Source organism: Aspergillus homomorphus (genome assembly GCF_003184865.1).
Source record: "Aspergillus homomorphus CBS 101889 unplaced genomic scaffold BO97scaffold_8, whole genome shotgun sequence".
Taxonomy (NCBI): Eukaryota; Fungi; Ascomycota; class Eurotiomycetes; order Eurotiales; family Aspergillaceae; genus Aspergillus; species Aspergillus homomorphus.
Genome location: NW_020291894.1, coordinates 433,129 through 459,317, shown reverse-complemented (window position 1 = coordinate 459,317; position 26,189 = coordinate 433,129). Strand labels below are relative to the sequence as shown.

The 26,189-nt window shown below is 53.3% G+C and overlaps 11 protein-coding genes across 11 annotated transcripts; 7 read left to right on the top strand and 4 right to left on the bottom strand.

The window, feature by feature from the left end:
- The first annotated feature begins 157 nt into the window (after positions 1-157).
- BO97DRAFT_476516 (Metallo-hydrolase/oxidoreductase) lies at positions 158-3,601 on the top strand. Its single transcript, XM_025700487.1, has 13 exons — positions 158-374; positions 492-631; positions 778-1,311; positions 1,393-1,751; positions 2,173-2,214; positions 2,273-2,360; positions 2,442-2,513; positions 2,584-2,617; positions 2,701-2,911; positions 2,991-3,082; positions 3,202-3,336; positions 3,392-3,418; positions 3,472-3,601. The coding sequence occupies exons 1-13, from the start codon at positions 255-257 to the stop codon at positions 3,553-3,555; spliced, it is 1,938 nt and encodes a 645-aa protein (XP_025553772.1). The 5' UTR covers positions 158-254; the 3' UTR covers positions 3,556-3,601.
- Positions 3,602-3,919: 318 nt separating this feature from the next.
- BO97DRAFT_364857 (OBAP family protein) lies at positions 3,920-4,881 on the top strand. The gene is made up of 3 exons (XM_025692558.1): positions 3,920-4,176; positions 4,302-4,757; positions 4,821-4,881. Exons 1-3 carry the CDS (start codon positions 3,981-3,983, stop codon positions 4,847-4,849), a joined length of 681 nt encoding a protein of 226 aa, XP_025553771.1. The 5' UTR covers positions 3,920-3,980; the 3' UTR covers positions 4,850-4,881.
- A 576-nt stretch (positions 4,882-5,457) lies between these two features.
- BO97DRAFT_469022 (putative mitochondrial inner membrane protease subunit 1) lies at positions 5,458-6,314 on the top strand. Its single transcript, XM_025699805.1, has 2 exons — positions 5,458-5,858; positions 5,986-6,314. The coding sequence occupies exons 1-2, from the start codon at positions 5,499-5,501 to the stop codon at positions 6,157-6,159; spliced, it is 534 nt and encodes a 177-aa protein (XP_025553770.1). The 5' UTR covers positions 5,458-5,498; the 3' UTR covers positions 6,160-6,314.
- Positions 6,246-7,725, bottom strand: BO97DRAFT_364850 (mitochondrial 54S ribosomal protein mL38). Its single transcript, XM_025692557.1, has 2 exons — positions 7,097-7,725; positions 6,246-7,037 (listed from the first exon to the last, which is right to left on the bottom strand). The coding sequence occupies exons 1-2, from the start codon at positions 7,632-7,634 to the stop codon at positions 6,313-6,315; spliced, it is 1,263 nt and encodes a 420-aa protein (XP_025553769.1). The 5' UTR covers positions 7,635-7,725; the 3' UTR covers positions 6,246-6,312.
- Positions 7,726-8,010: 285 nt separating this feature from the next.
- Positions 8,011-9,017, top strand: BO97DRAFT_404142 (mitochondrial 54S ribosomal protein uL4m). The gene has a single exon (XM_025694900.1). It carries the CDS (start codon positions 8,129-8,131, stop codon positions 8,879-8,881), a length of 753 nt encoding a protein of 250 aa, XP_025553768.1. The 5' UTR covers positions 8,011-8,128; the 3' UTR covers positions 8,882-9,017.
- A 324-nt stretch (positions 9,018-9,341) lies between these two features.
- Positions 9,342-11,202, top strand: BO97DRAFT_469019 (mitochondrial 37S ribosomal protein mS47). The gene is made up of 3 exons (XM_025699804.1): positions 9,342-9,545; positions 9,598-9,765; positions 9,830-11,202. The coding sequence occupies exons 1-3, from the start codon at positions 9,420-9,422 to the stop codon at positions 11,024-11,026; spliced, it is 1,491 nt and encodes a 496-aa protein (XP_025553767.1). The 5' UTR covers positions 9,342-9,419; the 3' UTR covers positions 11,027-11,202.
- A 120-nt stretch (positions 11,203-11,322) lies between these two features.
- BO97DRAFT_404139 (protein-transporting protein BCP1) lies at positions 11,323-12,514 on the bottom strand. Its single transcript, XM_025694899.1, has 3 exons — positions 12,373-12,514; positions 12,062-12,298; positions 11,323-11,991 (listed from the first exon to the last, which is right to left on the bottom strand). Exons 1-3 carry the CDS (start codon positions 12,457-12,459, stop codon positions 11,428-11,430), a joined length of 888 nt encoding a protein of 295 aa, XP_025553766.1. The 5' UTR covers positions 12,460-12,514; the 3' UTR covers positions 11,323-11,427.
- Positions 12,515-14,645: 2,131 nt separating this feature from the next.
- BO97DRAFT_469017 (uncharacterized protein) lies at positions 14,646-15,414 on the top strand. The gene is made up of 3 exons (XM_025699803.1): positions 14,646-14,929; positions 14,990-15,111; positions 15,191-15,414. The coding sequence occupies exons 1-3, from the start codon at positions 14,782-14,784 to the stop codon at positions 15,290-15,292; spliced, it is 372 nt and encodes a 123-aa protein (XP_025553765.1). The 5' UTR covers positions 14,646-14,781; the 3' UTR covers positions 15,293-15,414.
- A 272-nt stretch (positions 15,415-15,686) lies between these two features.
- On the bottom strand, positions 15,687-17,677 carry BO97DRAFT_364838 (alpha-mannosyltransferase). The gene has a single exon (XM_025692556.1). It carries the CDS (start codon positions 17,277-17,279, stop codon positions 15,801-15,803), a length of 1,479 nt encoding a protein of 492 aa, XP_025553764.1. The 5' UTR covers positions 17,280-17,677; the 3' UTR covers positions 15,687-15,800.
- A 500-nt stretch (positions 17,678-18,177) lies between these two features.
- BO97DRAFT_404137 (uncharacterized protein) lies at positions 18,178-21,190 on the top strand. The gene has a single exon (XM_025694898.1). It carries the CDS (start codon positions 18,663-18,665, stop codon positions 21,048-21,050), a length of 2,388 nt encoding a protein of 795 aa, XP_025553763.1. The 5' UTR covers positions 18,178-18,662; the 3' UTR covers positions 21,051-21,190.
- Positions 21,191-24,398: 3,208 nt separating this feature from the next.
- BO97DRAFT_273850 (uncharacterized protein) lies at positions 24,399-25,019 on the bottom strand. The gene has a single exon (XM_025691005.1). The coding sequence runs from the start codon at positions 24,798-24,800 to the stop codon at positions 24,489-24,491; it is 312 nt and encodes a 103-aa protein (XP_025553762.1). The 5' UTR covers positions 24,801-25,019; the 3' UTR covers positions 24,399-24,488.
- Between the last annotated feature and the right edge of the window lie 1,170 nt (positions 25,020-26,189).

The following is a 26,189-nucleotide window of genomic DNA, read 5'->3' as shown; positions in this document are numbered from 1 at the left end:
AATCTTGTACAGAATGTATGTTCAGTAGACAGCAGTTGGAAGGGGGAGCTGAAGGAGTGGGAAGAGTCGGACTCAGTGTCTGTCCACGTGGTGACACCTCGGCTGGAAAAACCATTCTGCCGTCGAATAAAATCACCGGCCCTTCATACAAGGTCTAGATTTGAGGTCAATCCAGACCAGCAAAGAAAAGAAGACCTCGTGCGAATTGGTTCAGTGATACCCATTCGAGGCATTGCCAGAGAGATAGTCTCAAGATGGCCAAAGTCATCTTCACCCCGTGGAAGGAGCAATCGCAATTACTGGTGGTGCGGAATCAATTCTACCCTCCGCCGCTATATGATGGACCGGACCTGCGATCCAAGGCCTGCGCCACAGTACGTGAACTATGCCCACCGTTATTGATATGTCGTAACATCCCTCCATACATACAATTGGATGTCAGCGAGACAATGAAGAAAAGAAAGGATAAAACTAACTCGGCCACTCCACAGGTCAGCGCATGGAAAATGCGAGGCAACCTCCCCCATCCCGTCGAGGCGACCGCCTTATTGACGGATGCTATCCTCCATGACGATGCGCAGAAGAATTCCATCTTCTCGATCCGAGCCACCTATGCGGCGGCTTTCTGTCGGTATGTACTTTGTGCTTCTAATTTCTTTTCTTTTCTGGGTGGGGCGTTTCCTGTCTTCTGCAGATGTTACCGAAGACTCGATCTTTTTTCTATCTTCTTTACGGAAGTACGAATGGAAAAATGCATTGACAATCTCTATATTCTAGCTTCGTAACGGGTCTCGTTGACTCGAAACTCGGCGGACAGCGCAGGACCATGTTCCAGCGAGCCCTGGACCTGGGCCTGCCCGCCTCGTTCGTGGAGTTGCGGCACGAGGCCACGCATCGCGAGCTGCCGTCGCTGACGGTGCTGCGGAATGCGTCGCAGCGATCCCTGGAGTGGCTGTGGGATTACTACTGGGCCAAGACGGAGTTTGCTGCTGACTTTGGGGCTCAACGGGTGCCTGTTGAAGCTGGATCAGAGGGTGTCGCCGAGGGCGACGAGGACGAGGACGAGGATGACGACGACGAGGGAGAAGTCGATCTTGAACCGATCAAGTCGGCTCTTCGGGGTACTCTCCAGCAGGTCGTGGCTGACGGGGAGGATCAGCAGCAACCGCCGCGGAAGAAACGGAAGGTGCAGCAGCATTTGTCTGCCGTTACGGCGGAGGTGGTGTCGATGTGTCGGTCTTCGGGCCGGGGTGTTTCTGCTTTGTCGAGTGTTTTGGTGGAGGATGCGTTGTTGGTCCCTGCTGGACGGAGGTGAGTTCTCTCCCACACTTTTTTTTTGGTCTACGTGTTGGTCTTCGGGCAGTGGGGATAGAAGTTCTGACGGGGTTATAGGATGGGTGACTCTATGGTTAATCAATTCGTCAAGTGGGATCCATTATTACAGATGATTGCGGACGCGCAGCCGACGTTCTTGTCGAGTCTGACGGAGGAGCTCGCGGACGCATTGGCGTTGACGACACGTCCCAAGGATGCGAAGACCGATCCCCGCTGTGAAGGCGTCTATATGTGGCTGGACCACATTTTGGGGTCGGCGCAGTGGGAGTCCAGGAGACGGCTGGTCTCGTATGCGTACATGCTGGCGGTGTGTGAGCAGAGTGGGAACCACTGGACGGAGTCCTTGAAGGAGAGATTGGCCGAGAGGCAGGATGAGGGAGTGCCATCGTTCGAGGGTGAGGAATTGGGCCGCTCAAGTGAGAGAGTGGAGTCTGCTGTGAGGAGGAGGAAAGGCATCATCTGTGCGGATGTATTGTATTCGCTGAAAAAGGCTGGGGCTAAGCAGTTGGAATGAGATACCCGCTGGTCATGTAGTGTATACCAAAGGCACCGGATACCATTCTACCGTAACCCAACTAGATCTTCTATTTTGTCTGTTTTCATGCTAAGGTGTTGTTGATAGGCGTAGACTTAGCCACGTGTGGCTGAAGCGGGACCGACAACGAACCTATGAGGTAATTCCCAATCATTGCTTATAATTCATATGATGGATTAACAATCCCAACCCCGCATCGAATCAGCTACGCAAAAACAAACGTTGCTGCTTACCCCTCATGTCCCTAAATTTCACGAGAGCGATCTTCTCAGCTGCCAGATTCCAACCTGCAAGATTTCAAGCACCGTCATCTAGAGCCATGCATATCCAATCGATTCCCATGTGTAAGTTCCCCTTCAGTATGCTCTACTGCGCATGATCGCAAGCTAAACTCTCGCCCAGGGACCGGGAAGGGCAACAACTATGCCTACCTGGTGACCGACGAGCCCACGAAACAATCGGTCATCATCGACCCGGCCAATCCGCCCGAGTAGGTGAAAATGCAGCGTGGGCTGCATGCCTGCCATACGCATCACGCACCAGCTTAGCTGACGCGAATGGCGTGCGCTAGAGTAATCCCCGAGCTGGAATCGCAAATTAAGGCCGGCAAGATAGATCTCACGGCTATCGTGAACACCCACCAGTATGCCCATCTCTTCAGCTCTAGAGACCAAACAGGGAAGCTATACTAACACTCACCCACCAACACAAAGCCACTGGGACCACGCCGGCGGTAACAACGAGCTGGTCTGTCATCCCTCAGACCACTCCCAAGCACAAAACAACCCCCTTCAACTCAAACCACTAGGATGTGACTAACCCGACCCAAGCTCAAAACCTTCGGCAAGCTGCCCGTAATCGGCGGCAAGGACTGCCAATCCGTCACGCAGACGCCCGGCCACGGCGAGACGTTCAAGATCGGCGACCGCATCTCCGTCAAGGCGCTGCACACCCCGTGCCACACGCAAGATAGCATCTGCTATTTCATGCAGGACGGGGACCAGAAGGTCGTGTTCACGGGCGATACCTTGTTCATTGGAGGTTTGTATTCTGTGTCTTTGTCCCAGTTTGTAACGAAAGGTTGTGTGCGCTGACTACACGGTGCGTGTGTGGCTTGTAGGATGCGGCCGGTTCTTTGAGGGCACGGCGCCTGAGATGCATAAGGCGTTGAATGAGACGCTGGCGGCTTTGCCGGATGATACGAAGGTTTACGTACGTCTCTCTCTCTCTCTCTCTCTCTCTCTCTCTCTCTCTCTCCCCTTTGCTCTTGGTTGGTGTTGGTGTTGGTGTGGGCTGGTGAATGGGATGGGATGGTAACTGACTTGTTGTAGCCGGGACACGAGTATACCAAGGGCAATGTCAAGTTCTGTCTGGCTGTCTCGCAGTCTGAGCCTATTAAGCGGCTGGATGCGTTCGCTGAGGCGAATCAGGAGACGCAGGGGAAGTTTACTATTGGGGATGAGAAGGTAGGTTTCTTGGGTATGAGGTTGAAGGGAGACAAAGGCTGATTTCGATGTTTAGCTTCACAATGTTTTCATGCGTGTGAATGTGAGTATCGATTGCACATGCTTCTAGGAGTCTTGGAGACTAATATGTGATAGGACCCTGAGATCCAGAAGAAGACTGGGAAGACGGACCCGGTTGAGGTCATGGCGGCGTTGAGGGAGATGAAGAATGCTATGTAGGTGGAACTAGTCTGTACAAGTAATCATCAATCTGAATAATCTGGGTGATGGTCTTTCCGCTTTCTGGGATCCGAAGTACCTGCTGCAGCTATCGTAATCCGTATCAATCTATCCCTCCGTGTCATCCTACATCATCATTGCATGCTGTTTCTCATGTCCAAGGACGCTCCAGCAAGCTTTCACGCAGCAAATTACACAAGTATCTTTCTTTTCAATCGCCGAAGTGGGATGTCCGAACGACTTCGCCGATTGAAATGCCATGTTTACCCAAGTAACATGCATCAATCATTGTGACGTCAGACATGGAGCTGTACAGTATAGAAGCGACGAAGGTGCCAGCTCTTCTTGCCAGATGCTGTTACAAGTCCAACGAAGCTCAACTCAACTAACTCTCAAGAAATCAATTCACTTCTCAGCAAAACACCATGTCTTGCCAGCACAACGACCTCCCAGGCGACCCTCTCACCACCAAAAGCCGCGTGCTCGAGACGGGCGCCGGCATGGTGCAGGACTTTGCGCCAGTCAAGAACATCTGCGCGCACCTGAATGCATTTCACGTCTACGCATCGGACAAGACCCGATGTGTGGAGGCGAATCACTACTGTTCGCATATCACGGAGGGTGAGTATGCGTCTGCGTCTGCGTCTGCGCCTACCCTGCCATGCGCATACGCCTAGTATCCAAATCACACTCCCCTAAACTCACCACCACAACCAACCCACTCACTAACAACACTTGCCCCCAAGATTTAAGACAATGCCTCCTCTACGACAGCCCCGCCCCGAACGCCCGCCTCCTAGGCGTCGAATACATGATCACGCCCAAACTCTACAACACGCTGCCCGCCTCGGAGCGCAAACTGTGGCACACGCACGAGTTCGAAGTCAAGAGCGGCATGCTGGTGATGCCTGCGCCGCGCGGCGTGCCGTCCTCTGTGTGGGAGGCCGCCGAGACCGCCGAGATGAAGGACATCATCCCCCTGTATGGCAAAACATATCACTTCTGGCAGATTGATCGCGGAGACGCTGTGCCGATGGGCGCCCCTGAGCTGATGCTTAGCTTTACGTCTGACGAGCGCGTCAAGGTGGCTAAGCCGGGTGGTATGGCGGAGTTGTGTCGGGAGCGGGATGAGAAGTTTGGGGTTGATTGGAAGGCGAAGAGGGAGAAGAGGGCGGAGTTGGAGGGGACGGAGTTGCATCCTGGTGAGTTTTATGTTCTTACTTCTTCGATCTTGGGGAGAGTGCTAACTTTTGGGGACGGTGTAGATGCCGATGCGATGTGGGAGGATAAATAAGTGATTTATGTTATGACTACTGTTGATGAGAGATGAACGAAGAATGATCAATTGATTCTGAATCTAATAAACTGCTACATGTATTCTACGATTGTCTCCCGTCGTTACCACCCAACCGCCCATTCCCATAGTTAAATGGGGTCCTGGTCGGGCTATCGTTCAGGGAAACCCCCACCCCGTAGGGTGAGGATTGTACAGTTCATCTTGCTTCACTGTCCACACTCACGCGCTCTGGTGTTGAATTTCGGCAGCGGTGAGCTCTAGCAATTTTAGAAGCGATGTTTTTGTTTGAATATTTGTGCCATGATGCAGCATTAAGCATTGGCAGGAGTAGCATGGACTGAGCATAGTATATACTCAGCCAGCATGGTCTTGCAAAGGTTGTCGAGTTATTGTGTGTGACATTTGCACAAGAAGAAAGAAGGAATTGCGAACAACAGAAAAAATCCGCGCGGGCTTTATAAGCTCGTTCAAGTCACGTGGTATACCCGCGCTCGCTCGCTCGCTCCGCCCATCCACCCATCCCGCAACGAGCGAGCAGCGCAGCGCAGCCAGGCGGCCTCAAGCTATACATATATACAACACCAATCCCAGCCCCAGCGGCCCCCCCACCCCCCTCCCACGTCTAATCCCCCCCCTCAAACATGCAATGGAACGCCTCCTCCGCCAAACCCTAAAACGCGCCACACCGGGGGCGGTCCTCCGCCTGACGCTGAACGGGCTGGGCGCGTTCTGCGCCTGCACGCTCGTCTGGGAGCACCTGGTGACGGTGCAGCTGAGCGAGGGCCCGTCCATGTACCCGACCTTCAACCCGCGCGGCGACTACCTGCTCATCTCGCGCGTGCACAAGCACGGCCGCGGCATCGCCGTCGGCGACGTCGTGCGCTTCTACCACCCCACCTTCCTCGGCGTCAATGGCGCCAAGCGCGTCATCGGCATGCCTGGCGACTTTGTGTGTCGCGATTTGCCGTTTGGGACTGAGGCTGGGACTACCGGGGAGATGATTCGGGTGAGTTTGTTGCTTTCTTTTTTGTTTCTGTTTCTGGGGGGAAGGGGAGGCGACGGGGAGAGACGGTGGTGAGATGGGGGAAAGATGTTGGATGCTTGGGCTAATCTTTGGCTGTGGCTGTGTTTAGGTACCTGAAGGACATGTGTTTCTCACCGGAGATAACCTGCCGTGGTCCAGGGATTCGAGAAATTACGGCCCCATCCCCATGGGGTTGATCAATGGCAAGATCGTTGCCAGGGTGTGGCCGCCTTCCAGGATGATGTGGGTGGAGAATACGTTACGACCGGCTGAGTTGGATTGATAAATCGGGAGTTTGGATCCATGTATATATCCGTGTAGTCTACAAGCATGGCTGGAGTCTGGAGTTGGGAAAGGGTTGGTGAATTTGTGCATATTCATACATAAAAGCTCTCTTGTACAATAACGTCCAACGGAAAACACAAACAAAAAACAATCACCGCATGTTGGCCGGGTTTCTGCGCTTGTAAGGAAGGCGCTCGGCACGCTTGCGGCGGAGCTCCATCTCCGCGTCGGGGTATCCGATCGACTTCATGACCTCGTACATCGAGTCGTCCCATTGGGTCCGGAACAGGAACGCTCCAATAGGCTTCAGGTGGTACCGATCCTGCAGGGTGCGGCAGTGGAGATTCTCGCGTCTCTTCTCCTTGGCCTTGATGGCGGCAAAGTCCAATGACTGCGACTCCTTCTGCTCAAAAATGAGCAGAGACAGACGGTGGTAAGGGCTGCCCTTCTGAGCAACCGGAGGCACCCAGGGGAGGACCACCTGCGAATCGGTCGGCAGCTGGCCCAGATCCACCTTGGTGTTGACGGCCGAGATCGGGACGTTGACGGCCAGGTAGTGCATCTTGTAATCGAAACTGTCCTTCTCGACGTTGGGGACGTCCGAGTCGACCACGGCGATGGTCACCAGCTTCTCGCCGCCCTCGAACATTTGCACGTCCAGCTTGGGGGCCTCAGTGCTGGCTTTGGAGTCGACAAACTCGCCCGGCTGGATCTGGCGGCGGCCAAAGTATAGTTTCGTGTCCAGAGTAGGATCGCAGGACTGAACCACATCGGGAACAACCTTCATCTGTGTAATGCGTTGCACGAGGACCTTGCGGCGGTACTCCCTCCATTTGCGATCGGCCAAAAACCGGTAGATAGGCTTGCTCATATCACCTGCAATAGAAGGCCAATTAGCGCGGCGAACAACCTCCACCAACAGATCTGAGTCTCACCTTGCCCATCTTCAAATTTCCTCTTCACGAGCGGGTCGTTGATGTCCGCCTGGACCTTCAGATAATCCAGGTGAAGCTCCATGGCCCGCAGCTTGGACTTCTTCACCTGTTCACCCCCGGCTTGTTCTGTCGTCAGGGCCTCGAGCCTCGCGATCTTCTCCCGCATCGACGTGATGTCGCGCAGCTTCTCCTCGCGGTCCGCCAGCAGGACCTTCCGTGCCTCCTGGAAACATTGATAGGGCAGCTGCTCGAAGGGGATGTTGAGGGAATCGGACAGGGCCGCGCGACGACGGCGGGATCCAACGGGGGCGACACCCTGGCGTAACAGTTGCCGCTCGAGTCGGGGGTTCGTCACCAATTCCGGATCGGGGGCCCGGTAGAAGGGTTGGGACTTGGTCTCAGTTTGAACCTCTTCGCGCGCCAGAGCCGTTGTTTGGAAGGCGCGGGTCGACTGCAGCTGGAGACCTGGAAGACCCTTGGTGTAAGTCTTCTGCAGGCATTGGAGCAAGGGCTTCGAAGCCCGCTCGCAATGGGCCATTTTGTGAAAGGTAAAAGGGAAGGGAAGGGGACGGAAGAGAAGAATGAAATGGAGCGTGATGATACTCGAGGGCAAATGGGAAGGATTTCCCCAGGTAGTCGGCAAAGTTGAGGTTCCTGGCCGGACGGAACTTTTTTCGTTCGGGTTTGGCCAAGCCTCAAGGCGGGCTAGTGCCAGACCACCCGAACTTTTGCTGCTGCTGCTACTTCTCCCTCCACCGCGCCGACCAACCTTGCGATCGTTTGCCCCAATCCAGGCTGCCCCCTTCACGGGATTTTCTGTTTGGATCATACACAATGGATGCTCTTCGCGCACTGCGGTTGCTCACTCGCAGCTCGGGGGGTCTGCTCTCCGGGGTGGAGACAACGACGGTATGGCTTTTTTTCTCTTTCCCTGGCCCTGCCCAGCCAGCGACATCGATGGTATCAACGGATACTGACAATTCCTCCCTCGCTATATAGCAACGATGCATGCCCAAGTCTTTGACACGCTCGATGGCCACCGAGGCCACTGCCCCCATTGACAACCTGACGAGAGAGGTTCCCAAGCCCGTATGGAACCCCGAGCCCGTCAAGGCGACCACCTACGCATTCCCTTCGATGGAACCCCTCCGCTTGGTCGAATACCCTCGCAACCACCTTTTCATGCCGCTTCGCAAAGACATTCTGCACCGAGCAGTCATCTACGAGGGTGACGCGACCCGGCAAGGTACCGCAAGCACTAAATGGAGGAAGGACGTGCATGGCAGCAACCGGAAAGTCCATGCACAGAAGGGTACCGGTAGAGCGCGTGCCGGTGACAAGAAATCTCCCATTCGGAAAGGAGGAGGTGTCGCCTTCGGTCCTCATCCCCGCGACTTCTCCACCGATCTCCCCCGGAAGATCTACGATCAGGCGTGGCGGATAGCCCTCAGTTACCGTTACAAGCGCGGCCAGCTGATCATCATCGATAACGAGATGGCGCTTCCAGAGGATGCCACCCCTCACTTGGTCAAGCAGATCTTCAAAGTGAACGGCTGGGGCCGCGAATGTGGACGGTCGACATTGATCACGGACCAGGTGAACGATGGTCTCTTCGGTCTGGTGCGGGAATTGGGCGAGCACGCCAAGATCCTGGATCGTGGTGACGTCGATGTGAAGGATCTGTTGGAGACAGGCCGTCTGGTCATTGAGAAGCGGGCGTTAGACCGCATCTTGGCTCACCATTCGAAGGACTTGCAGAGCGAGGTCAAGAGGGCCTGGTATTGATTGCAGTTTGTTTGGCGATAGGTTCTTGGGTGTGTTCTTTTCTTTTATTACCGAGATATGGCCTCCTTTTCTTTTCTCTTTCTTTTCTTTTCCTTTGTTTGTACAAATAGAATTAAGCAGTGTATGATGGGTCCCTAAAATGTCCAGTCCAGTTCATTCTGGTGTTTTATCAAGAGGTTAAGTAGGTAGTGGGTGGTGCTTAGGCGCCCTCAAATCAAGCAAAATGCTTCCAAAACGGCTAAAAAGAATGCACAAATACCACGTCAAGCGATTATGTCCAGGACCATAGGTTAAAATCCAGCAAGATCGCTGCCTTCCACGTCGTGATGCTCGTCGCCGCTCGGCCAGCCGCGGTGAAGCGGCCGGCAAGGGAAAATCATGGGCGCGAAAAACTCCGAGGTCAATGCAAGCGGAGAACCGAACGAAAGCTACTTCTCCTCCTACTTAATCATCGTCACCCCCTCCTTCTTACCTTTCCCCCTCCCCCCGTTCTTTTAGCCGAATTCCCTCCCTGTTCAAACAGGCTGCGGTTTGCCTGATGTTAGTCCGACGCAGTTTTTGCCGGTTCCCAACGCCGTCGAGCTGGATCTCGCGGGTTTCGCCAGCCAGCATGCCTCTCCGCGCAAAGGTCACCAACCCAGCCTTTACGGCTCCTGCTGCCAATGTACGCTCGTCGATAGCCTAGGTCGAGGGACTTTCGTACTAATTGACTGCAGATGTCCACTGCCCCCAAGCTTAATAAGGCGAGCGATCCTCAATCTTCTGAGCCCGATGACGTCCTTTTCTACTCTCACTACGGCGTGCGGCTGGTCGAGCTGAACCGCCCGAAGAAGCTCAATGCCTTGAACGGCTCAATGGCTATGAAGATCCTTCCTCGCTTGCAGGTGAGCTAGTGGTCTCCTCTTCGGATTCGAATGCGTTGCTAAGTGCTTTGATACAATCGATTAGGAATGGGAGAAGTCCCAGCTTGCCAATGTGATCATGTTGTCGGGAGCCGGCACGAAGGCCTTGTGCGCCGGTGGAGATGTGGCTTCCCTGGCTCTGCAGAATGAGCAGGGACCCAAGGGACAGAAAGCATCCGCCGATTTCTTCAAGCTCGAATACATCCTCGACCACTTCATTGCTACCTACCGCAAGCCCATTATCTCCGTGATGGACGGCATCACGATGGGCGGTGGTGTCGGCCTGAGCGTTCATGCCCCGTTCCGCATTGCCACTGAGCGCACCGTCTTCGCCATGCCCGAGACCTCGATCGGCTTCTTCCCGGACGTGGGTGCTTCATTTTTCCTGCCCCGCCTTGACGGCCAGCTAGGTACATACCTGGCCCTGACCGGGCAACAGATGCACGGCGTGCAGACCCTGCTCGCCGGCATTGCCACGCATTACCTGGATTCGAGTGTGTTGAGCCTCCTGACGGCGCGTCTGTCGGAGCTGGTCTTCGGGGACCACGCCTCGCGGGCGCAGCGTCTGGACTTGGTCAACAGGACCATCGCCGAGTTTTCGTCGAAGCTCCCGCCTGCGGAAGAGCAGGTGCGGACTTATAATGGCGGCATTCGGCAGGCTATCGACCGCTGCTTCAAATTCGACACGGTGGAGGAGATCATGCAGGCGCTAGAAAAGGAGACGGAGAGCACGGGGTGGGCGCGGAAAACCCTCGAGCAGTTGTCAACACGCTCGCCCACCTCCCTCAAGGTGGCGCTGCGACAGATGCGCCTGGGCCAGTCGTGGTCGATCTCCGAGGCCTTCCAGCGTGAGCACCACATGGCCACCCTGTTCATGAGCCACCCGGACTTTGTCGAGGGCGTCAAGACCAAGCTGATTAGCAAGAGCGGGAAGCCCGTCTGGCAACCCGCAACCCTGGCCGAGATCGCCAGCAAGGATGTCGACCGCTTCTTCACGTACTTCAAGGGCGAGGAGCCTCTCGAGCTGCTGAGCGAGCGCGACTACCAAGAGTACCCCTACAACTACGGTCTCCCCTCGGAGAAGGATATCAAGGAGTTCCTGAGCAACCAGAATGATCCTGAGAGCGATGTGTTCAAGAACTTCCTCCGCCGGTTTGGAGGCAAGCCCGGTGTGCGTGAGAAGATGGCCGACGTCATGACCAGAAAGGTCCACCAAGGACCGGAGGGTAAGACCTGGAGCTAGAGAGAGAGATTCCAAACAATGAGAGGAAAAGATATGAAAGCACTAAAAGGGAGTAATTCATCTATGGTTTGGGATTGTGTATAGTTCTTTTTTTTCTTTTGAGTCATATGGTGTCCTTTAATTCTTCTGGCTTGATTGAAGCTTTATGTGGCCTGTGTATTGATACAGATTAGAATGCATGGAACTTTTCGAGTTCTTAGTTGGGTTGATGTGTAGAGCATACAGAGACTTTACCTTATCCAGCCTATTTTGTAGATGTCACCAACTACGTAAGCACCATATCAAACATTAACCACCCACCCCTCAGAAACTAAGCAAGAAAGTAAGAAAGAAAACACCCAAGCTTTTTCTCATTCCACATCTATTCCATCCAAACCACCCCGCCAAACCCATTATAGGACCTATTGCCCCCCAGCCCCAACATACTCCGCCATAGCCTTAACAGCGCCCTCCAACCGGCCCTTCTCCAACAAAATCAAGCTTCCCTTAGTCCGAATCCCCAACTCCTGGAACGCACGCTTCGAGTCAGAATGCCCATCGTCCTGCTTCCGGGTATATTCGTACGAGCCAGCGCAGAGGGCATGCCTCTCGACGACCTCATCCTCAGGGTGAAAGAAGAACCGCTCCGCACTTCCGCCGGCCGCCGCCTTCTTCTTCTTCTGGGGCCGCGTCTCCTCCATGTCCAGCTTGGACTGCACCTCCTCGTATGTCTTCGACACGATCAGGTAGTGCGTGAAGTCGAACGGCTCGCGGTCTGCCACCGCGTGCGCAATCTCCGCCTGCAGCATCGTGTACATCGGCGGGATCACCTCCGCTGGCATGTTGATTAGCCGCTCCGTCAGGATCAGCCCGATGGTTGTTTTTGGTGGTGGGGTCGTGAGGAGCGCGCTCAGTGGGCTGAGGGCTGGGTTCGTGAGGGCTTTTTGCCGGAGGTAGGTTGTTAGGGCTTGGATTATGGGTTTATCCTGTTTTGTTGCTGGGTTAGTTCTGGCTGGGGCGAGGCTGCGGTGGGGATGAGGAAGGAGAGCAGCTGACCTTGTGTTCTTGGAGGTTGAGAACAGTCAAGAAAGCGTACGGATCCGATTCTTTCCCGTCCGTCTTGATCGTCGACCCCATCCATGCTTGCGAGAGGATCAGGTCCGTCAGCGCCGACATGTCGAGGTCTTGGGCGTCGTTGTCGAACAGTTGTCGGAGGAGGTTCTTCAGCCCGTGGAAATCGACCTCCGGGTCTGGGTCGAACCATTCGAAGTCCACGTTGACCATGTCGATGTCCTGTGTTCGTTTGAGTTGGTATGTACATTCGCGTTTCTTAGTGGTGGTGGTGCTGCTGCTGAGCGCAAACTGACCTCGTCCGAGTCCGAGTCGTTCTCGACCCGCCGATCTGTGCCCCCCATGTCGACATCGTTGTCTTTGAGTTCCTTGCGCTTGACCATTGTGTCTGTCTGCTTGCTGAGCAATAGTTTCGTGAGTGGGGTAGGATTGAGTTGCGATAGAGAGGAATTGGCGTTGATTCTAGGCCGGAGCCAACAAAAAGTTGCTCGGAGCCCGGTCCCTCCCTCACTAACCGCTTTGGTTCGGTTATCGATAGCCTTATCGCCGATAAGTTAGTCCCGACTATCTACTCCGCTTCCTCCTATGGTTGATTTGATTTGAACCACAGTCATTAATAGGCGCAATCAGTTTGTGCTCCTGTGCATCTGTGGCTTGATGATTCTGGTTGCTTTACATGTGCTACAGGGTCATTTCATTGACGAAGGCCTGAAAAGGAGCTGAAGGCTGCTGTTTGTTTCAAAGGTACGAGTTAGCCAATGCACATAGATCATCTGGTAATGACATAGCATTAACAGGAAGCACAACTCAATCACGGGCTACTATAGAATGGGCATCTACAGATCAAATCTATCGTGATGTTCCCAATCACCACTCCATTCTTATATATATCATCCTCCTGTCCCTCTGAAGGTTGAGCAAATCACGCCTTCTCCTCCTCCTCCTCCTCCTCCCATCTTCCACAGGACTTTTAGACGCCAAAGCGCATTGTCTTCGTCGTTGAAAAGCCCAATAACTCAGAGAAGTACACGTGCTGCACTGATTAGATGGTCACCTTGCATGATATATCCCACCTTCAGCGAGCAGACGGGTGTCTACTGAGCCTCTATCCCTCCCCTTTCGAGGCAAGAATGCCTCCGAGCTCCAGCCAGCCATATATGCGTCGGAGTGATAGGACAAGTCCTGCCGGCCTGCCAAGGAGTACGGAATCTAACTGCGCACCACTGTTGACGAGCGGATCATAAGAGCCGCGATTACGGCTATCCTTTCGTTCTGTCCGGGGCCACTCGACACTGTCATTCGCTTATTTATTGTAGAGACTGAAGCATTGACTATATAACAAATAGGGTCAGAGTCGCAGACGAGGTAATGCTTATCACTTGGGTTGCTGGGTTACTGTTTCTCGTCGAAGGTCTTGCGTCGATATATATCAAAGGGGAGACTCTCCTGGAAGTTTCCCGCAGACTAGTGCCAATCTTTTTTAGTACTTTATGTTCACTGGCAGTGATATACAACCACAAGATTATCAAGGAGGAGTCTTTAACGGCTTCTAAATCGCCATGGCTTGGGTCCAGACCGGGTATAAATGCCGCAGAAGCTCCGATGTCCGGTTTGCCAATAGAATATATATCGAAGAAAGAACAGAACTTGGCATGAAGACCACTCAATCTGTAGGTTATACCAAGCTAAGAGCACTCGACAAGGCATACTTATGGTCTCATGCACAAAGAAGCAAGTACATGAGAGCCCAAACAAAACGCACTTATGCGCTACGCTCACAAACATAGTAGAATCCAACTACTAATCATATATGGACGCGAACCTCACCCACTGCATTCACCTATACAGCCAATGCGTTTGCAATAAGTAACATTCCAGCATCATTCTTGAGGGCACTGAGTTCTCCTTCAATGCCATTGAATAGCGGGCACAAGGCTTCCACTCCGAGAAGAGGGCCCGCCGGTGCGGATGCCATTGTGGTGAGCGTGAGACTCGCAATTACGAAAGAGACAAAAACAATGCATGCATGTAGATTGCCTAATGGAAACACCACTCATCAGAAGTGGTCAAGACCATATCGTGAGAGGAGGGGTAGCATTGTCCAGAGCCAAGGTATACAAACCACGGCCATGATATCAGAGCCTGTCAATCACCAGGTGTAACATCACCTATACGGAGAGTGATCACGCCCGCATTAACCACAAACGGCAGACAGCCGGCCGGCCAAAGATCCGATCCCAGATCGATCACTAGTACTAGTTAGTTCTGTTTTCCCCTGGTTGGAGACTCGAAAAAGATTCCAATCGAAGCCGGCCGAGACTACAGCTCAGGGTCCAACTTCGGTTCAAGGTGTGTCGTCAACCAAGCAGCCAAGCTGCTTGCTACTAGACTCTGGATTGTGGAACAAGCCAGGTAGCAGAACGAGCAACTACATCATCCGGGCAGCAGCACTGCGCAGAATGATGTTTTGCGGTGCACCGAAAGTGGGTGCTTCTCCACCGGGTATGATCTCAGCGACACCGGCCCATGACATCACCAACACGGCCATCTCCCTCATCCAAGCTCTATAAAGCGAGCCACAACCAACGCCCTCTTCGTTTGCTCTATCTCCAATTAGAAACCTACGAACACTTCACTCCAACTACCACATTACCAATCTCAATTCAATTCCTCTTTCTACCTTTCACAACTACATCACACTCAACATGTCCACCTCCGGATCCGGTCAATCCAGCGTCGGCAGCCGTGCCATCTACGAGGCCGGCGACCAGCGCAACGTCCCCCAGGCCGAGTTGAACGAACGTGCCCGCTACGCCGAGGGCCAGACGCACAGCCACAAGAACCTCGACTCCAGTATGTCTTTCCCCCTGTTCTCAAACCACAAAGGCAAAATGGATACTAACCCCAAACCAGAGGACCAGCGCTCCATCGCCAACAAGCTCGCCTCGCAAGAGAACAAGCCCGAGAGCGACCACCACCACAACTTCGACAAGGACCCCGAGGCCGAGCTCAGCAAGCAGGATCCCACGAAGCCTGTATGTCACCCTGTCACCCCTCTCTTCAAGCTCCCCTCCCTATGCCACGAGCTCGAGAACTAATTGCATATCACAACAGGCTAAGCTCCACGGCAACGCGCCCTCCAAGGGCGCTCAGATCGACGCCGAGCTTCAGGCGGAGGATGAGCAGAGACTCAAGGAGAAGGGAATCAAGAAATAAGCGCTGAAAAGCTGGTCTTGCGTGTATAATTTTCTTGGTTTCCTCCTTTTTCCTCTTCTATGTTACGGGTATATTTTTATGACGACTTTGAAATGTGATGATCGCATGAGCGTAACTATTGTCGGTGACCTTTTTGGAATCATTGTAGATGTAAAAGATGTTCATGGAGTTCTTCGTGTGGTTCTGTGTAGTGTGGTGGTGGTTTGCGTATAGATGCGGATGGGTAGTGTGGCTTTGCTGTAGCTGCATCTGATATCAAGATCGTTGGATCGCTTGATGCACTCAGCTTGTTGCACTGCTTTCACCGTCAGTATTAATTGCACACAGCACCCTGAAACAAACCATGTTAGGACAGGACATTATCTACATTGCCGAAAAATACATAGAGAGAATCGTAGAATGTATATACACAACAGCTGGCTCAGAAACCGTGTCGTCGTTCATAAAAACCATGCCATATCGTCAGAATATCAATATCAAAAGATGGAACGAATCCGTGGTATCAAATTCAGCTCGCATCGACAAACTGGGGATCATCATCATGCGGCTCCGCAAAGACATTACCCCAATAACTCTCCACCTTTTCGCAGATCTCATCCTTGCGCTCCCACGTCCAGAAGCTGATCTGCGGGTCGCAGCTGATGTTCTTGATCTCCTCCCAGTACGCGCGCTCGACGTCGTACCCGAACCGCTGGACGGTATCTTCGGGCACGACCCACGCCCGGCCGTCGGACCCGTCCGCTCGGAGCGTGGGCGCCGTCTCCCACTTCATCCCGAAAACCTTCTCCCCCGGGTTGAACTTGGGGTAATTGGCGTGGATGAAGAACGCGTGCGGCGCCTTGGCTACCGACGGGTCTTGCACGCGCCATTTGCCCTCGCTCGTCAGCGCGTGGTCTTCGATCGGGTCCGTCTGCACCATCGCCGAACCGGAGATCCCGCCGCCTGGTTTGGCGTGGCCTACGGCTTGCACCCGCTCGCTCACCGCGTAGAACGGCTCGCCCACCGCTGAGGCTGCTTGCAGGAAGGTCTCCTTGTCGCCCTCGCCTGGGGCGCCTTGCGACAGGAGTCGGAAGTAGTGCGACGGGCCGTAGTAGTTGTAGTAGGCGGACAGGAGCAGGGTCATTTGGTGCGTTTTCTTCGAGACGAGGAAGGCCCCGGCCTCTGAGGAGGCGCGTGCCGACATCGGAGGCATCTCCTGCCGGGAAATGTTGTAGTACAGCGGGGATGCGGTCGACGCCCAGAAGTCCGGCCAGGTTACTAGACCGGCCGCCTTAAATGGCTCCGCGTCGAGCAGGGTTTCGGGCTTGGTCAGAGGGAAGCAGTCGGCGTCCATCCAGATGACCTCCTCGAAGGATGAAAAAAGCACGGCGAAGATCTTGAGCTGATAGTGTTCGATGGCATTCTTGCCTACCACATCAGAGAGTACCAAGCAGCGTGCGCCCAGGTCCGGGAGAATGTCATCACAGATTTGTTTCTCATATTCATCGGTATCCTTCATGTATACTTCCACCGGTAAGGTCGAGCCCAGGCGTCGAAGCATCCGCAAGGACGACAGAAACACGGGGAAGTATGTCCCTCCTGCCGTGGAAACCACACCCCGAGTGCCGGGCGAGTGAATCGGCCGCAGCTTCTCGGATGTCCGACACGCCTCAATGTACCTCGCATGCGCCTCCTCCATGGCGTGTAGGTCCTGTTCGTCGAGGGTGGTCAAGTCGGGGCGTGGATCGGTGGTAGTGGCATCGAAATGGACAGCGCTCACATCGCCCGTGCGACCAGGTGAGGGACATTTTGGCCCATGCTCTTCTAAAATCGGTTTCAAGACCTTCCAGAAGGCATTTTGACGTTCAACTAGAGGAACCTCGAAAGCCGTACTGGGAACTACCGATGCTGGAGGCGGAGCCCAGTACACATAAACGGTACAGATGAGGAGTAGGGCTCCTGTGGCCGTGAGAACAGATTTCAGTCGACCCGGTCGAAGGATCGGCATTTTTGTATCTTGAACTGCGCCTCGATTGAGGGGTTCGTTGGCTTGTAGACTTCACAAAGGCTACTTGTGTCTTGCGCGTTCTAACCGTGTCGGTGTCGACTTGGGGAGTTCGTCCGGCAGGAATGACGAGAAAAGACGTGAATTCGACAGCAAGTGTTCGTGCGGTATGATCAGGCATAAATCGACATGGCAGGCAACACTTGAGATAGGGGTGGAGGGTTGTCCCAGGAGAGATGCGAATCGCTGACTGAACTGTTATCAGGCTGGGGGAGAATCCGAATGCTGATCAATCGGGACGATTATGGGGGGGAAGGGCCAAGTTGAACTTAGGGATGTCGGACGACCACGGCCATGCATCTAGCTCACTTTCGAATTATGAACGACCGTCTCAATTGACCTCAACGGCGTCGAGGAAGAATCCATCGTAGAGATAATTGGATGGCGATCGTCGAGACATGCGCTCACTTCGGTAGGCGGTGGCAGAAACTGGGGACTTGCGTTGCACACCACTACAAATAACAATGTCCACGAGTCGATGTGTAGTTTGCATTAGTCTTCTCGTCCAATTAACGGGTTGTTATTGCTCCGAGTTAAATCCTAAAACCGGGACTCAGGCACCCGAAAGAATGGATACTGAAGATCGGGTTTGACCGAGATGTGCACCCCAAGAGTCAGTAGTACTCCAGGTTTCAAGGTTTGTATGCCGAAGATTTCCCCAAAGCAGTAAAGACTAAAGAACCACTGCGGGCAGAATCCAGCCAGGTGGAACATGTGCCACACTATTCCCAATTGGGCATCCCCATCTTTCCTCAGCGGGTTCTCGATGGAACTGCTTCCAATCCGCCTTGAAGCATTATTCATGCTTTCTCCTATTCCTTCTTCTCATTCCCTTCTAAAAGGCAATCAACCATGGTCGAATACCCACCAGCGGAGATCAGGAGATGGAGCTCACCACTGGAGGCAATTTAATCTGGCGAATACAGAGCGTCGAAACCGACTGCAAAAGTTTCTTCTACCGAGAACTAAGAAGTTAATCCCCGGGTCAGCCTCCTAACGGCGGATGAAGCCGCAACGATCGCCGCCGCTTCTGCCCTTCAATGCCCGTCCAACGTCCAGGCCCACCGCAAGCTAGATGAGGATCTGATGGGGTTCGATTCTAATGTACTCGCGTAAGCAGATCTTTATTCAGATTCACTTCTCTTCACCCTCTTCAACACCGGTGTTTCTTCCATATATATGAGCCCGGCTATCACCATCCTGCTCACCGTGACTACTCCCTGGTTGACCTAACATCCATGGGACCCCGCACCCTGGGTCCCCTCCACTTGGCGCCTGCTCTTGTTTACCTCTGCTCGCCGGCCCACGATTTTGGCCGATTCAACGATGAAGCCTTCCTCAACGGTGCAGGTGCGTAAGTCGCCGCCGGTCTCCGCTGCACCTCCGCGGAAAAGACGGAAGAGAACGGTCGTTAGCCAAGCGGCCGATGACTGTTTCACCTGTGCTCGACGAGCAACCCAATGCGACCGGAGACGGCCGTATTGCTCCCAATGCTTGGAAGATGGTCGCGATTGCGCAGGCTATAAGACCACCCTGACTTGGGGAGTCGGGGTGGCTAGCCGGGGAAAGCTTCGAGGACTGTCTTTGCCTGTGACTGGAGCACAACCGGCAGCAGGCTCATCGCAGCCTCGCGCAAAGGAGGCACCCAAGTCACCACAGTCGCCACAGTCGACAGACTCGGCTGCTTTGGATTGTTTACCTGCACATCAGGAAAAGCCATCTAAATTAAAACCGTCGGAGACCTCCCATACACCTTTGGAATCAACACCAGTTCCTGAAGTGGATAAACTAGCGGATCATATGCAACCCCATCCGGGTTCGGTGTCCCCTGATGCTCAAGCGACCTCCTATTATTCGGTGCCCGGTGCGGAATCAACACCTGTTTTATCGTGCCATCACACGACACCGGATTCGTTCAGGTGGGCAATGCCAGTTTGGCCCGCCTCGATACAGTCTTCGATACCAGTTGCAGACACCAGGGATGGTTCAGAGAACCAGAAAGAGCTCGTAGAGCGTGTGGAACAGCATGATCCGGACGGGACTTCTTCGTGGCTGGCCAACCATCGTTCGCCATCGTTATCTCAGCAGCTATTATCACGCTCAATCGGACGGACACCACGCCTGCGATTCCTTGTTAGCTATTATGCTGAAGTGATTGTTCCGATGATCGTGGCCTTCGACGGTCCCACCAACCCGTTTCGCACATATGTTCTCCGATTGGCTCAGGATAGCGCATCGCTTCAAGAGGCTATCGCAACTCTGTCTCTCTGCAACATGCGCCAAAGACGGGGATGGGGCACAAGGTCTACCGAGCGGACGCTGCCCGCACGAATGTCATCCCTGGCCCACCAGGCTTTGACCGACGGTTCATTGGGCGGCCAGTCTGGTATTGAGGCGCCAGACGCTTCAGCGCGAGAGGAGCATTTTCATAGGGGCATGGCGGTCAAAGCGTTGAATGCAGAACTAGCTGATCCGCGCGAACGGCTATCGGATTCGGTTCTTGCGACCTTGCTCATTCTGTGCCTTTTCCATGGGTGTGATACGGGAGTCGCGCATCTCAAGGCTCAATTTGCTGGCGTGACCAAACTGCTGGCCATTCGACTGTGCAACGGCACCACCCGTGTGACGGAAGAGTTGAAGTGGTTTATCCGCATGTTTACCTGGCTCGACACCATGACGGCCACTACGAATGATCGAGATATTCAGCTTCGCGGAGCCTGCCTGGACATCACCGCGAAATCGGACGGCGAATGGGGACTGGAGAATCTGGCTGGATGCGATGCCGGCCTTTTCAAACTCATTGCGCAGCTTGGTCGTCTCAATCTCCTCAGTCGAAACCAAGATAGTCAGGTTCAGCCTGCATCTTCTGACATCTATGTCTCTTCTACCACCGTTCCCCCTCATATGGCATACTATTGCACGGGCACGCCGGGCCTGCCATCCGAGTCGTGTATATTTCCGATGCCTGTGCCTCCACAGCCCGGAGAAGCTAGCGCAGCTCCGACTTCTCCCATATTCTGGCTCGATTGGTACTGTCTGCGACAGAAGCTCGAATCGTGGCGATTTCCCTTAGATCGGCGAGAGTCAGTGTCTCCCTATGCCGGGAATCACCAGACCTACAGTTCGCCACCGTCATCTCCTCCGAGCCAGTCGAAAGTGGCACCGCAGCATTTGGACGATGTGATTAACATTTCTGAGTCGTTTCGCCACTCGGCGATCCTCTATAGTGAGCGCCTTGCTCATCCTGACCTGCCGTCTGGTCACCCTCGTATCCAGCATATTGTGCAACGCACGATGACTCACATTCTGGCTGTACAGTGCGATGCGTATCTCTTGTGGCCCCTATTCGTTACGGGTTCTGAGTGCGTGCTGTCTAGCCATCGGGCGATCATCCGCGAGCGGTGTCTGTATCTTTCCAAGGACTCAGGATTCATCAACAATCTGACGTGTCTGGAGCTATTGGAGAAGATCTGGGCGGGAAGTACGGCCGCATCCGAGTATCAAGATCCCTACCCCAGCGGCGCGGCGGCAGGATCCAGAGACGAGTACGTGAAGCCAAACGCGATTCGGGCAGGAAATATGAACCCGGTCGCCTTGGGCGGCTGGAACGGCCTCTCTGCAGAGGTATTGGCTTCCACATCACGCAGGCAGGGATTTCGGTGGAACCAGGTGATGCAGATCAAACGGGCAGAAGGCGAGTACATGATCGTGTGACAGGGATGCCTCTTCCAGCTCTGGAGCTGTCCATGACGACGATCATCCGGGCTGGAGATCTCGATTGAAGGGCTATATATATATGGCTTGATGATAACGGATCCTTGTATAGTATGATTATCTGGGTGCTTGGAGATTCATGTACATACATCATACCCATACATATGCCTGCATAATGTGATGAAGTACGAGCACGTATGCTTTCCACGGCGACAGGCCAGATTTACGATGCATTCTGACCCTGTAGCCAAGCACAAACAACATCACAAACACAGAATCCGATATACCCGAGACAGCAACCAGGATCTGATGTCTCAGTCTGGTATCTCCAGTGAAGCAGACACAGTACCCACGCTCCTCCTTCTACCTTCCACCATCTGCCATCCACCATCTGCCATCCAATCTCCCTCCAGCAATAACCACCACTGAATCTCTACTACATAGCAACCGACCCATCGAACATAACATCCCCCAAACCGAAAATAAATACAATTCCAACCGAGCAAGAAGACACCAAGAGCACCAGGTCCAACGAGCGGGATGGAAAGAAGCACGGGGAGGGGTACAATATTCCGGCCAGTCTACCTTAGTTACGCATCGTGCAGTGTATGTAATCTGGCTAGAAGCAGTACTTACATTCCGACGATCCAACGCCCAATCTTCGGGGGTGTGTGCGATTACTCGCATTGTGGTCTGAGCCGTGGGCTGTGTTGGACAGTACGGAGTACTTTGTTCGATCTCGTTTGAGAGCTGGGTTAGGATTGGCTGGGTTTGGTTTAGATGGATAGTGCGTGAGGGGGTGGGGGAGGGGGTAACTAGGTGGTGTACGGAGCGAGTATGAGGGAATACGAGTCATCCTATCCTATCTGTTCACGCTGGCACGGCAGAGAATATCTACCTACTTAGTGAAATACATTATTCAAATGAGCTGGTATGCTACCGTAGCTGTTTGTCGATATGGGCTGTTTGATTGTTCAAATGATGTCTTCCTTGGCATGAAACACGTCGTAGGTACTTGAGTTGATAACGACAGACCTGCAAACAGCACACGCTACCTGGGATCTCACCAACAAGGTCGGTAGGCCCGGGCGACGCAAACGTGCGTCAAAGTTGTTGCTACAGTAGGTTAAGTTTGCTCTGCGGAAGGCTCTTCCGGGAAGACTGAGCTGCAGGGAAGAGGGTGGCTTACCTCCGTATTCCGTAGTTCTAGCAGCGAACGCGGGGTGGACAGCGGCTATTAGTCTAGCCTTGAGCGTATCGCATCTATGACTTGTGATGAAATGGAATTTGGTCTCTTTGACTCGGGTTCTTTGCGCGGTGTTGGTTGGTTGGTTGGTTGGTTTGAATTCGACACTACTGTCAGTATGTATGTAACTTACTTCTCTCGATTGGGGGACTACGGAGTAGAGAGCTAAGCTATGCGGGTGGTCATTGGGCGAGATATTGGCTGCATCTGAGGTGCATGCTTAGGACTGCAGTGAGCATTGTGGATGCAAGCTGTTTGGCTTGACTGGGCCGTCGTTGATTGCTGCTACTGCTGCTGCTAGAACTGTGCCATGTTGCTGTGCCATGTTGCTGAGGTGTCTAGTTGACTTTACTCCTAAGTGGTTACTGTGCCTATAGTATAAATAGATCAAGCTGACTAGGGCTCAGGGTAAGGGCATCTTGTCACGCGCACACAATCCTCTGGCAGTTCCTGCGCCTTCTCCTACTTAAGAAGTCCATTCCTCCCTCGAATTCCTGTTGCGCGGACGGGCGGACTGGCGCGCTCGCTCGCGTGAGATCGGCATGTGGCTGGGATTGCAGTAAACACAACAGATGAAGACAGAAACTCTAAGAGATCGATTGATGGTCTCGTCGGTCGGCTGCAGAAAGGATATCTGGAATACACAGCTGAGGGAATTCAAGGCACGGCTGAGTGCTTTAATTGGATTGTCAGGTGTCAGATCAGCTGTCCAATAATCAAGTCCGAATCGACACATCTCATCTCGGATTTTATTCAGGTGGGTTGTGTTCAAACGAGATAGATGGATAAGTACAGTGACTACGGTAGTCCGTGTATTGTATGTACCTTACCATACATTACCCCAGTAGCGAAGACAAGACAAGACAAGACGGTCAACCAAAACAACACCAACAGCAGCACCACCAGTGGGTTCTAGATCATCGGCTTCGGAAAGAAGCAAGGGACGGTGAAAAACTCTGTCGGTGGAGACTGGAGACTCTGCCCTAAAAAGTGTGGAGGGTGGGATTGTTAATTCCTGTTTAGCTCTGATAGTGCCGTGTCTGATCTCGGCCGTCTTGCAGTCGAGTCTTTCCAGAGACCTTCGATTGCCCGTCTGTGCTTTGATCAGTCGCTGCTTGCTGAATGGTCGACGGTCGGGAAAAGCGTCCCGCTTGAAGGTGACGGGGATTGCAGGTCACATTCAAGTCACTCTAACTACTTCTTACTATCACTCAGTAGTTGTCTGTAGTAGACGCTAGTTTGCCGCCGTCGGTTACACATCTTTGGAGGGGAAGTGAACAGACTATCTGGAAATTGATTGTTGACTGTCTTTGTAGTCATGCATTCAAGAAACGTTGGCGCTGCGCAAGCGGAGCCTGGTGAATCCTGCGTATCTATAGATCAGCTCTTCTGCGCCCACCGGACCCTCATCCCGCATCCGCGTCTCCGTTGCCCGTCCAATGGGTGGAGCAAGTAGGCGATGGCGTTTGCCGCTGCTGCTCTGCATCGATCACTTCTTGATTCCTTTTACAACAATAAGAGATATCTGTGAACAAAGAGTCACAACACTATCGTCCTATATTGCCGGTACTTCTGCTTGGCAATACCTAGACCATCGTCCCAACGCCACCACGTAACCATGATCACATCTGGGCTTTGACCTGCTTGGACCCCCCGAGCGCCATGTGCAACCATGCTAGAGACTTGAGCCGAGCGAAAAAGGGCTGCCTATATGCCAGGGGTCATCGGACCTTACTGGCTGCTGAACTCCGATTGCGTAGGCATCTCACTCGCCCGGGTTAAGAGTCTTAGTAGCCCTGTGTTATTGGATAGATCCTGAGCCAGTCGGGTTCACTATTTAGATAGTCGCTAAGCCCATGTCCGGGCTCGAATCATGGTGGGGAGGAGGGGACGAAAATCCTCGTCTTAGTCTAACTGTGACCCTTTTGTTGCCGTTTGGCCTGCATGGGCGTCTTGGGAGAGTCCCTATCACATTCACACTTGGCCAGGCCTGTCAGCAATATCTGGAGTAAGTAGGTATACGGTATGCAATTTCCAATAGTGCCGGTCTCAACTCAGATACCCTTTCCCTCCGACTTCGCAGATACTTCCTTTTTTATTCTCGAAACAAAAGGAAAACCAACTGCACTAAACAGGAAAATCAGGGATATGTCCGGTCGGAGAATTTAATTTTGAAGGGAGAGACTTCTTTTTTAGACTCCCGCGCTCAACTGTGCAAATTGCGGTCTGTCCAACCGGACAAGCCAAGTAGTATCCAGGATGGATCGATGGGTGTGGTTGCTGCCCAGCTGGTGGGCGGCGGTAACGCCCATCCACCACCCTTCGATCACATCACCACCACCAAGAGTCTTACTCAAAGTTGCCCAACAAACTAACTTTGAATGACTAGGCCGGTTCGTGCTCGTGGTCGCAACAGGAGATATCCATGCCATCTGGTTCCACTGAGCTGGAAATGCCTCTCTGGTTCTAGTTCCGTTGGACGGGCTCACCCGCACGCTGACCATGGAACCGACCAGCGATAAGAAAACTATCTTAGTGCCTCCGGACTATATCTGTTTACAGCCATCTCTGCTATTCAACCCATCCCATCCCATGTACTGTACCCGAGAGACCGTACTTTCGACCTTGGGCCATTCCAACTACTGTGACACCAAATAACTCCGTAGAATTCGGGTAGAGGAGTTACTGTTGCGCAGCCCCGTCATCTTTGCCACAGCCAGGCTGCAGTTGAGTTCAAGAAGAAGCCTTGGGGCTGACGCTGGAAGATATTATCAACTATCAAGGCTTAACTACTCAAACGACTGAGCCACCCGTGGCCATGTGATCCATGAGTCATTGACATACCAAACGACCGAATGAAGGACTGTCAACTAGGATCGGCTCTCCAGCTTGATCGCGTTTCCTGCAGGCTCCAACGGTAGGGTACATCGGATGCCATGCGGTTAATCCCCAGCGGTGTTGGACGAAGCGCCCGGCCAATGACGCACAGCGTGACTCTTATCAACGAGATGCTGAGGATCGAGTTGTTCGCCATGTACGGCCATGTTGACGCGGATGAGTGGAGGGATGATCTCCTGGTTTGTGGCCGCAACAGCTTGTTCTTCCTTCCTTCGGCCTTCGTCCTGTTTCAGCACGTCAATGGGGATAAGGGAGGGGGAGTCCCGGGAGATGCCCAACAAGGTATGGGTATCGTATGTAGTAGAATGTTCAGATGACTCTGTCCGACGGGAGCCTGTTGTTATGATGAGTAAGAAGGTGAGAGAGAGAGGGGGTGTGAGTGTGTGAGTGTGAGTGTGCCTGCGTGTGGCATGAAGAGTGACCGCAGTGAGCAATGCGGGCGGCAAATCTGCGCATTTCATTCATCGCCCCTCTTTTGGTAGTGTATATAAAGGTAGGAAACCTCTCCAGCTGATCACCCCGGCCGGACCTTGGAAAAGAGGGAGTAATGGTGATGACTCTGGAAATGAGCTGGAAGGTGATCAGCTTCTTCATTGTCTCATTCTCATAGCAGCAATCCAGAATCCAGAATTCAGAACAGCATCATCCTGTTTTAGAAACAGTTTGTTGTTTCCATCCATCCATTCCCTCCCTTTCTCTCCCTACTGGATGGAGGGTGGGCCTGAAACGCGCCCAAGGCATCCATCCCTCCATCATCACCACATAAGATACCGAGTACGGTATTGTAAAGCAGGAAACGGAACGAGAAAAGAGCAAGCAGTGGACTCGACTAGACTGCTCACTTGAGTCTTGTCAGTCAGGCAGTCTTGTTCAATGCTCAATGCTCACTGCTGGTGCGAGACTAAAGAACTAGTGGCTCCGCCGCAGAAATTTACCACCCAGTGCAGCCCCCACTCGCCGCCCACCCTTTCTTTCCTGTCCCGTGGTTACAAAAC

Excerpts from the sequence above, each read along its gene's own strand:
- BO97DRAFT_364857 (XM_025692558.1), top strand. The coding sequence starts at position 3,981 with ATGTCTTGCCAGCACAACGACCTCCCAGGCGACCCTCTCACCACCAAA. Across the intron at positions 4,177-4,301 it reads CTGTTCGCATATCACGGAGG|ATTTAAGACAATGCCTCCTC; the intron begins GTGAGTATGCGT and ends CTTGCCCCCAAG. Across the intron at positions 4,758-4,820 it reads GGGGACGGAGTTGCATCCTG|ATGCCGATGCGATGTGGGAG; the intron begins GTGAGTTTTATG and ends GGGACGGTGTAG.
- BO97DRAFT_469019 (XM_025699804.1), top strand. The coding sequence starts at position 9,420 with ATGTTAGTCCGACGCAGTTTTTGCCGGTTCCCAACGCCGTCGAGCTGG. Across the intron at positions 9,546-9,597 it reads TTACGGCTCCTGCTGCCAAT|ATGTCCACTGCCCCCAAGCT; the intron begins GTACGCTCGTCG and ends AATTGACTGCAG. Across the intron at positions 9,766-9,829 it reads AGATCCTTCCTCGCTTGCAG|GAATGGGAGAAGTCCCAGCT; the intron begins GTGAGCTAGTGG and ends ACAATCGATTAG.
- BO97DRAFT_404142 (XM_025694900.1), top strand. The coding sequence starts at position 8,129 with ATGGCCACCGAGGCCACTGCCCCCATTGACAACCTGACGAGAGAGGTT.
- BO97DRAFT_273850 (XM_025691005.1), bottom strand. The coding sequence starts at position 24,800 with ATGGTCAGCGTGCGGGTGAGCCCGTCCAACGGAACTAGAACCAGAGAG.
- BO97DRAFT_364838 (XM_025692556.1), bottom strand. The coding sequence starts at position 17,279 with ATGCCGATCCTTCGACCGGGTCGACTGAAATCTGTTCTCACGGCCACA.
- BO97DRAFT_404139 (XM_025694899.1), bottom strand. The coding sequence starts at position 12,459 with ATGGTCAAGCGCAAGGAACTCAAAGACAACGATGTCGACATGGGGGGC. Across the intron at positions 12,299-12,372 it reads ACGACTCGGACTCGGACGAG|GACATCGACATGGTCAACGT; the intron begins GTCAGTTTGCGC and ends AAACGAACACAG. Across the intron at positions 11,992-12,061 it reads TCAACCTCCAAGAACACAAG|GATAAACCCATAATCCAAGC; the intron begins GTCAGCTGCTCT and ends GCAACAAAACAG.
- BO97DRAFT_476516 (XM_025700487.1), top strand. The coding sequence starts at position 255 with ATGGCCAAAGTCATCTTCACCCCGTGGAAGGAGCAATCGCAATTACTG. Across the intron at positions 375-491 it reads GATCCAAGGCCTGCGCCACA|GTCAGCGCATGGAAAATGCG; the intron begins GTACGTGAACTA and ends GCCACTCCACAG. Across the intron at positions 2,215-2,272 it reads TATCCAATCGATTCCCATGT|GGACCGGGAAGGGCAACAAC; the intron begins GTAAGTTCCCCT and ends ACTCTCGCCCAG.
- BO97DRAFT_364850 (XM_025692557.1), bottom strand. The coding sequence starts at position 7,634 with ATGGCCCATTGCGAGCGGGCTTCGAAGCCCTTGCTCCAATGCCTGCAG. Across the intron at positions 7,038-7,096 it reads GAAATTTGAAGATGGGCAAG|GTGATATGAGCAAGCCTATC; the intron begins GTGAGACTCAGA and ends CTTCTATTGCAG.
- BO97DRAFT_404137 (XM_025694898.1), top strand. The coding sequence starts at position 18,663 with ATGAAGCCTTCCTCAACGGTGCAGGTGCGTAAGTCGCCGCCGGTCTCC.
- BO97DRAFT_469017 (XM_025699803.1), top strand. The coding sequence starts at position 14,782 with ATGTCCACCTCCGGATCCGGTCAATCCAGCGTCGGCAGCCGTGCCATC. Across the intron at positions 14,930-14,989 it reads CCACAAGAACCTCGACTCCA|AGGACCAGCGCTCCATCGCC; the intron begins GTATGTCTTTCC and ends ACCCCAAACCAG. Across the intron at positions 15,112-15,190 it reads AGCAGGATCCCACGAAGCCT|GCTAAGCTCCACGGCAACGC; the intron begins GTATGTCACCCT and ends ATATCACAACAG.
- BO97DRAFT_469022 (XM_025699805.1), top strand. The coding sequence starts at position 5,499 with ATGGAACGCCTCCTCCGCCAAACCCTAAAACGCGCCACACCGGGGGCG. Across the intron at positions 5,859-5,985 it reads CTACCGGGGAGATGATTCGG|GTACCTGAAGGACATGTGTT; the intron begins GTGAGTTTGTTG and ends GGCTGTGTTTAG.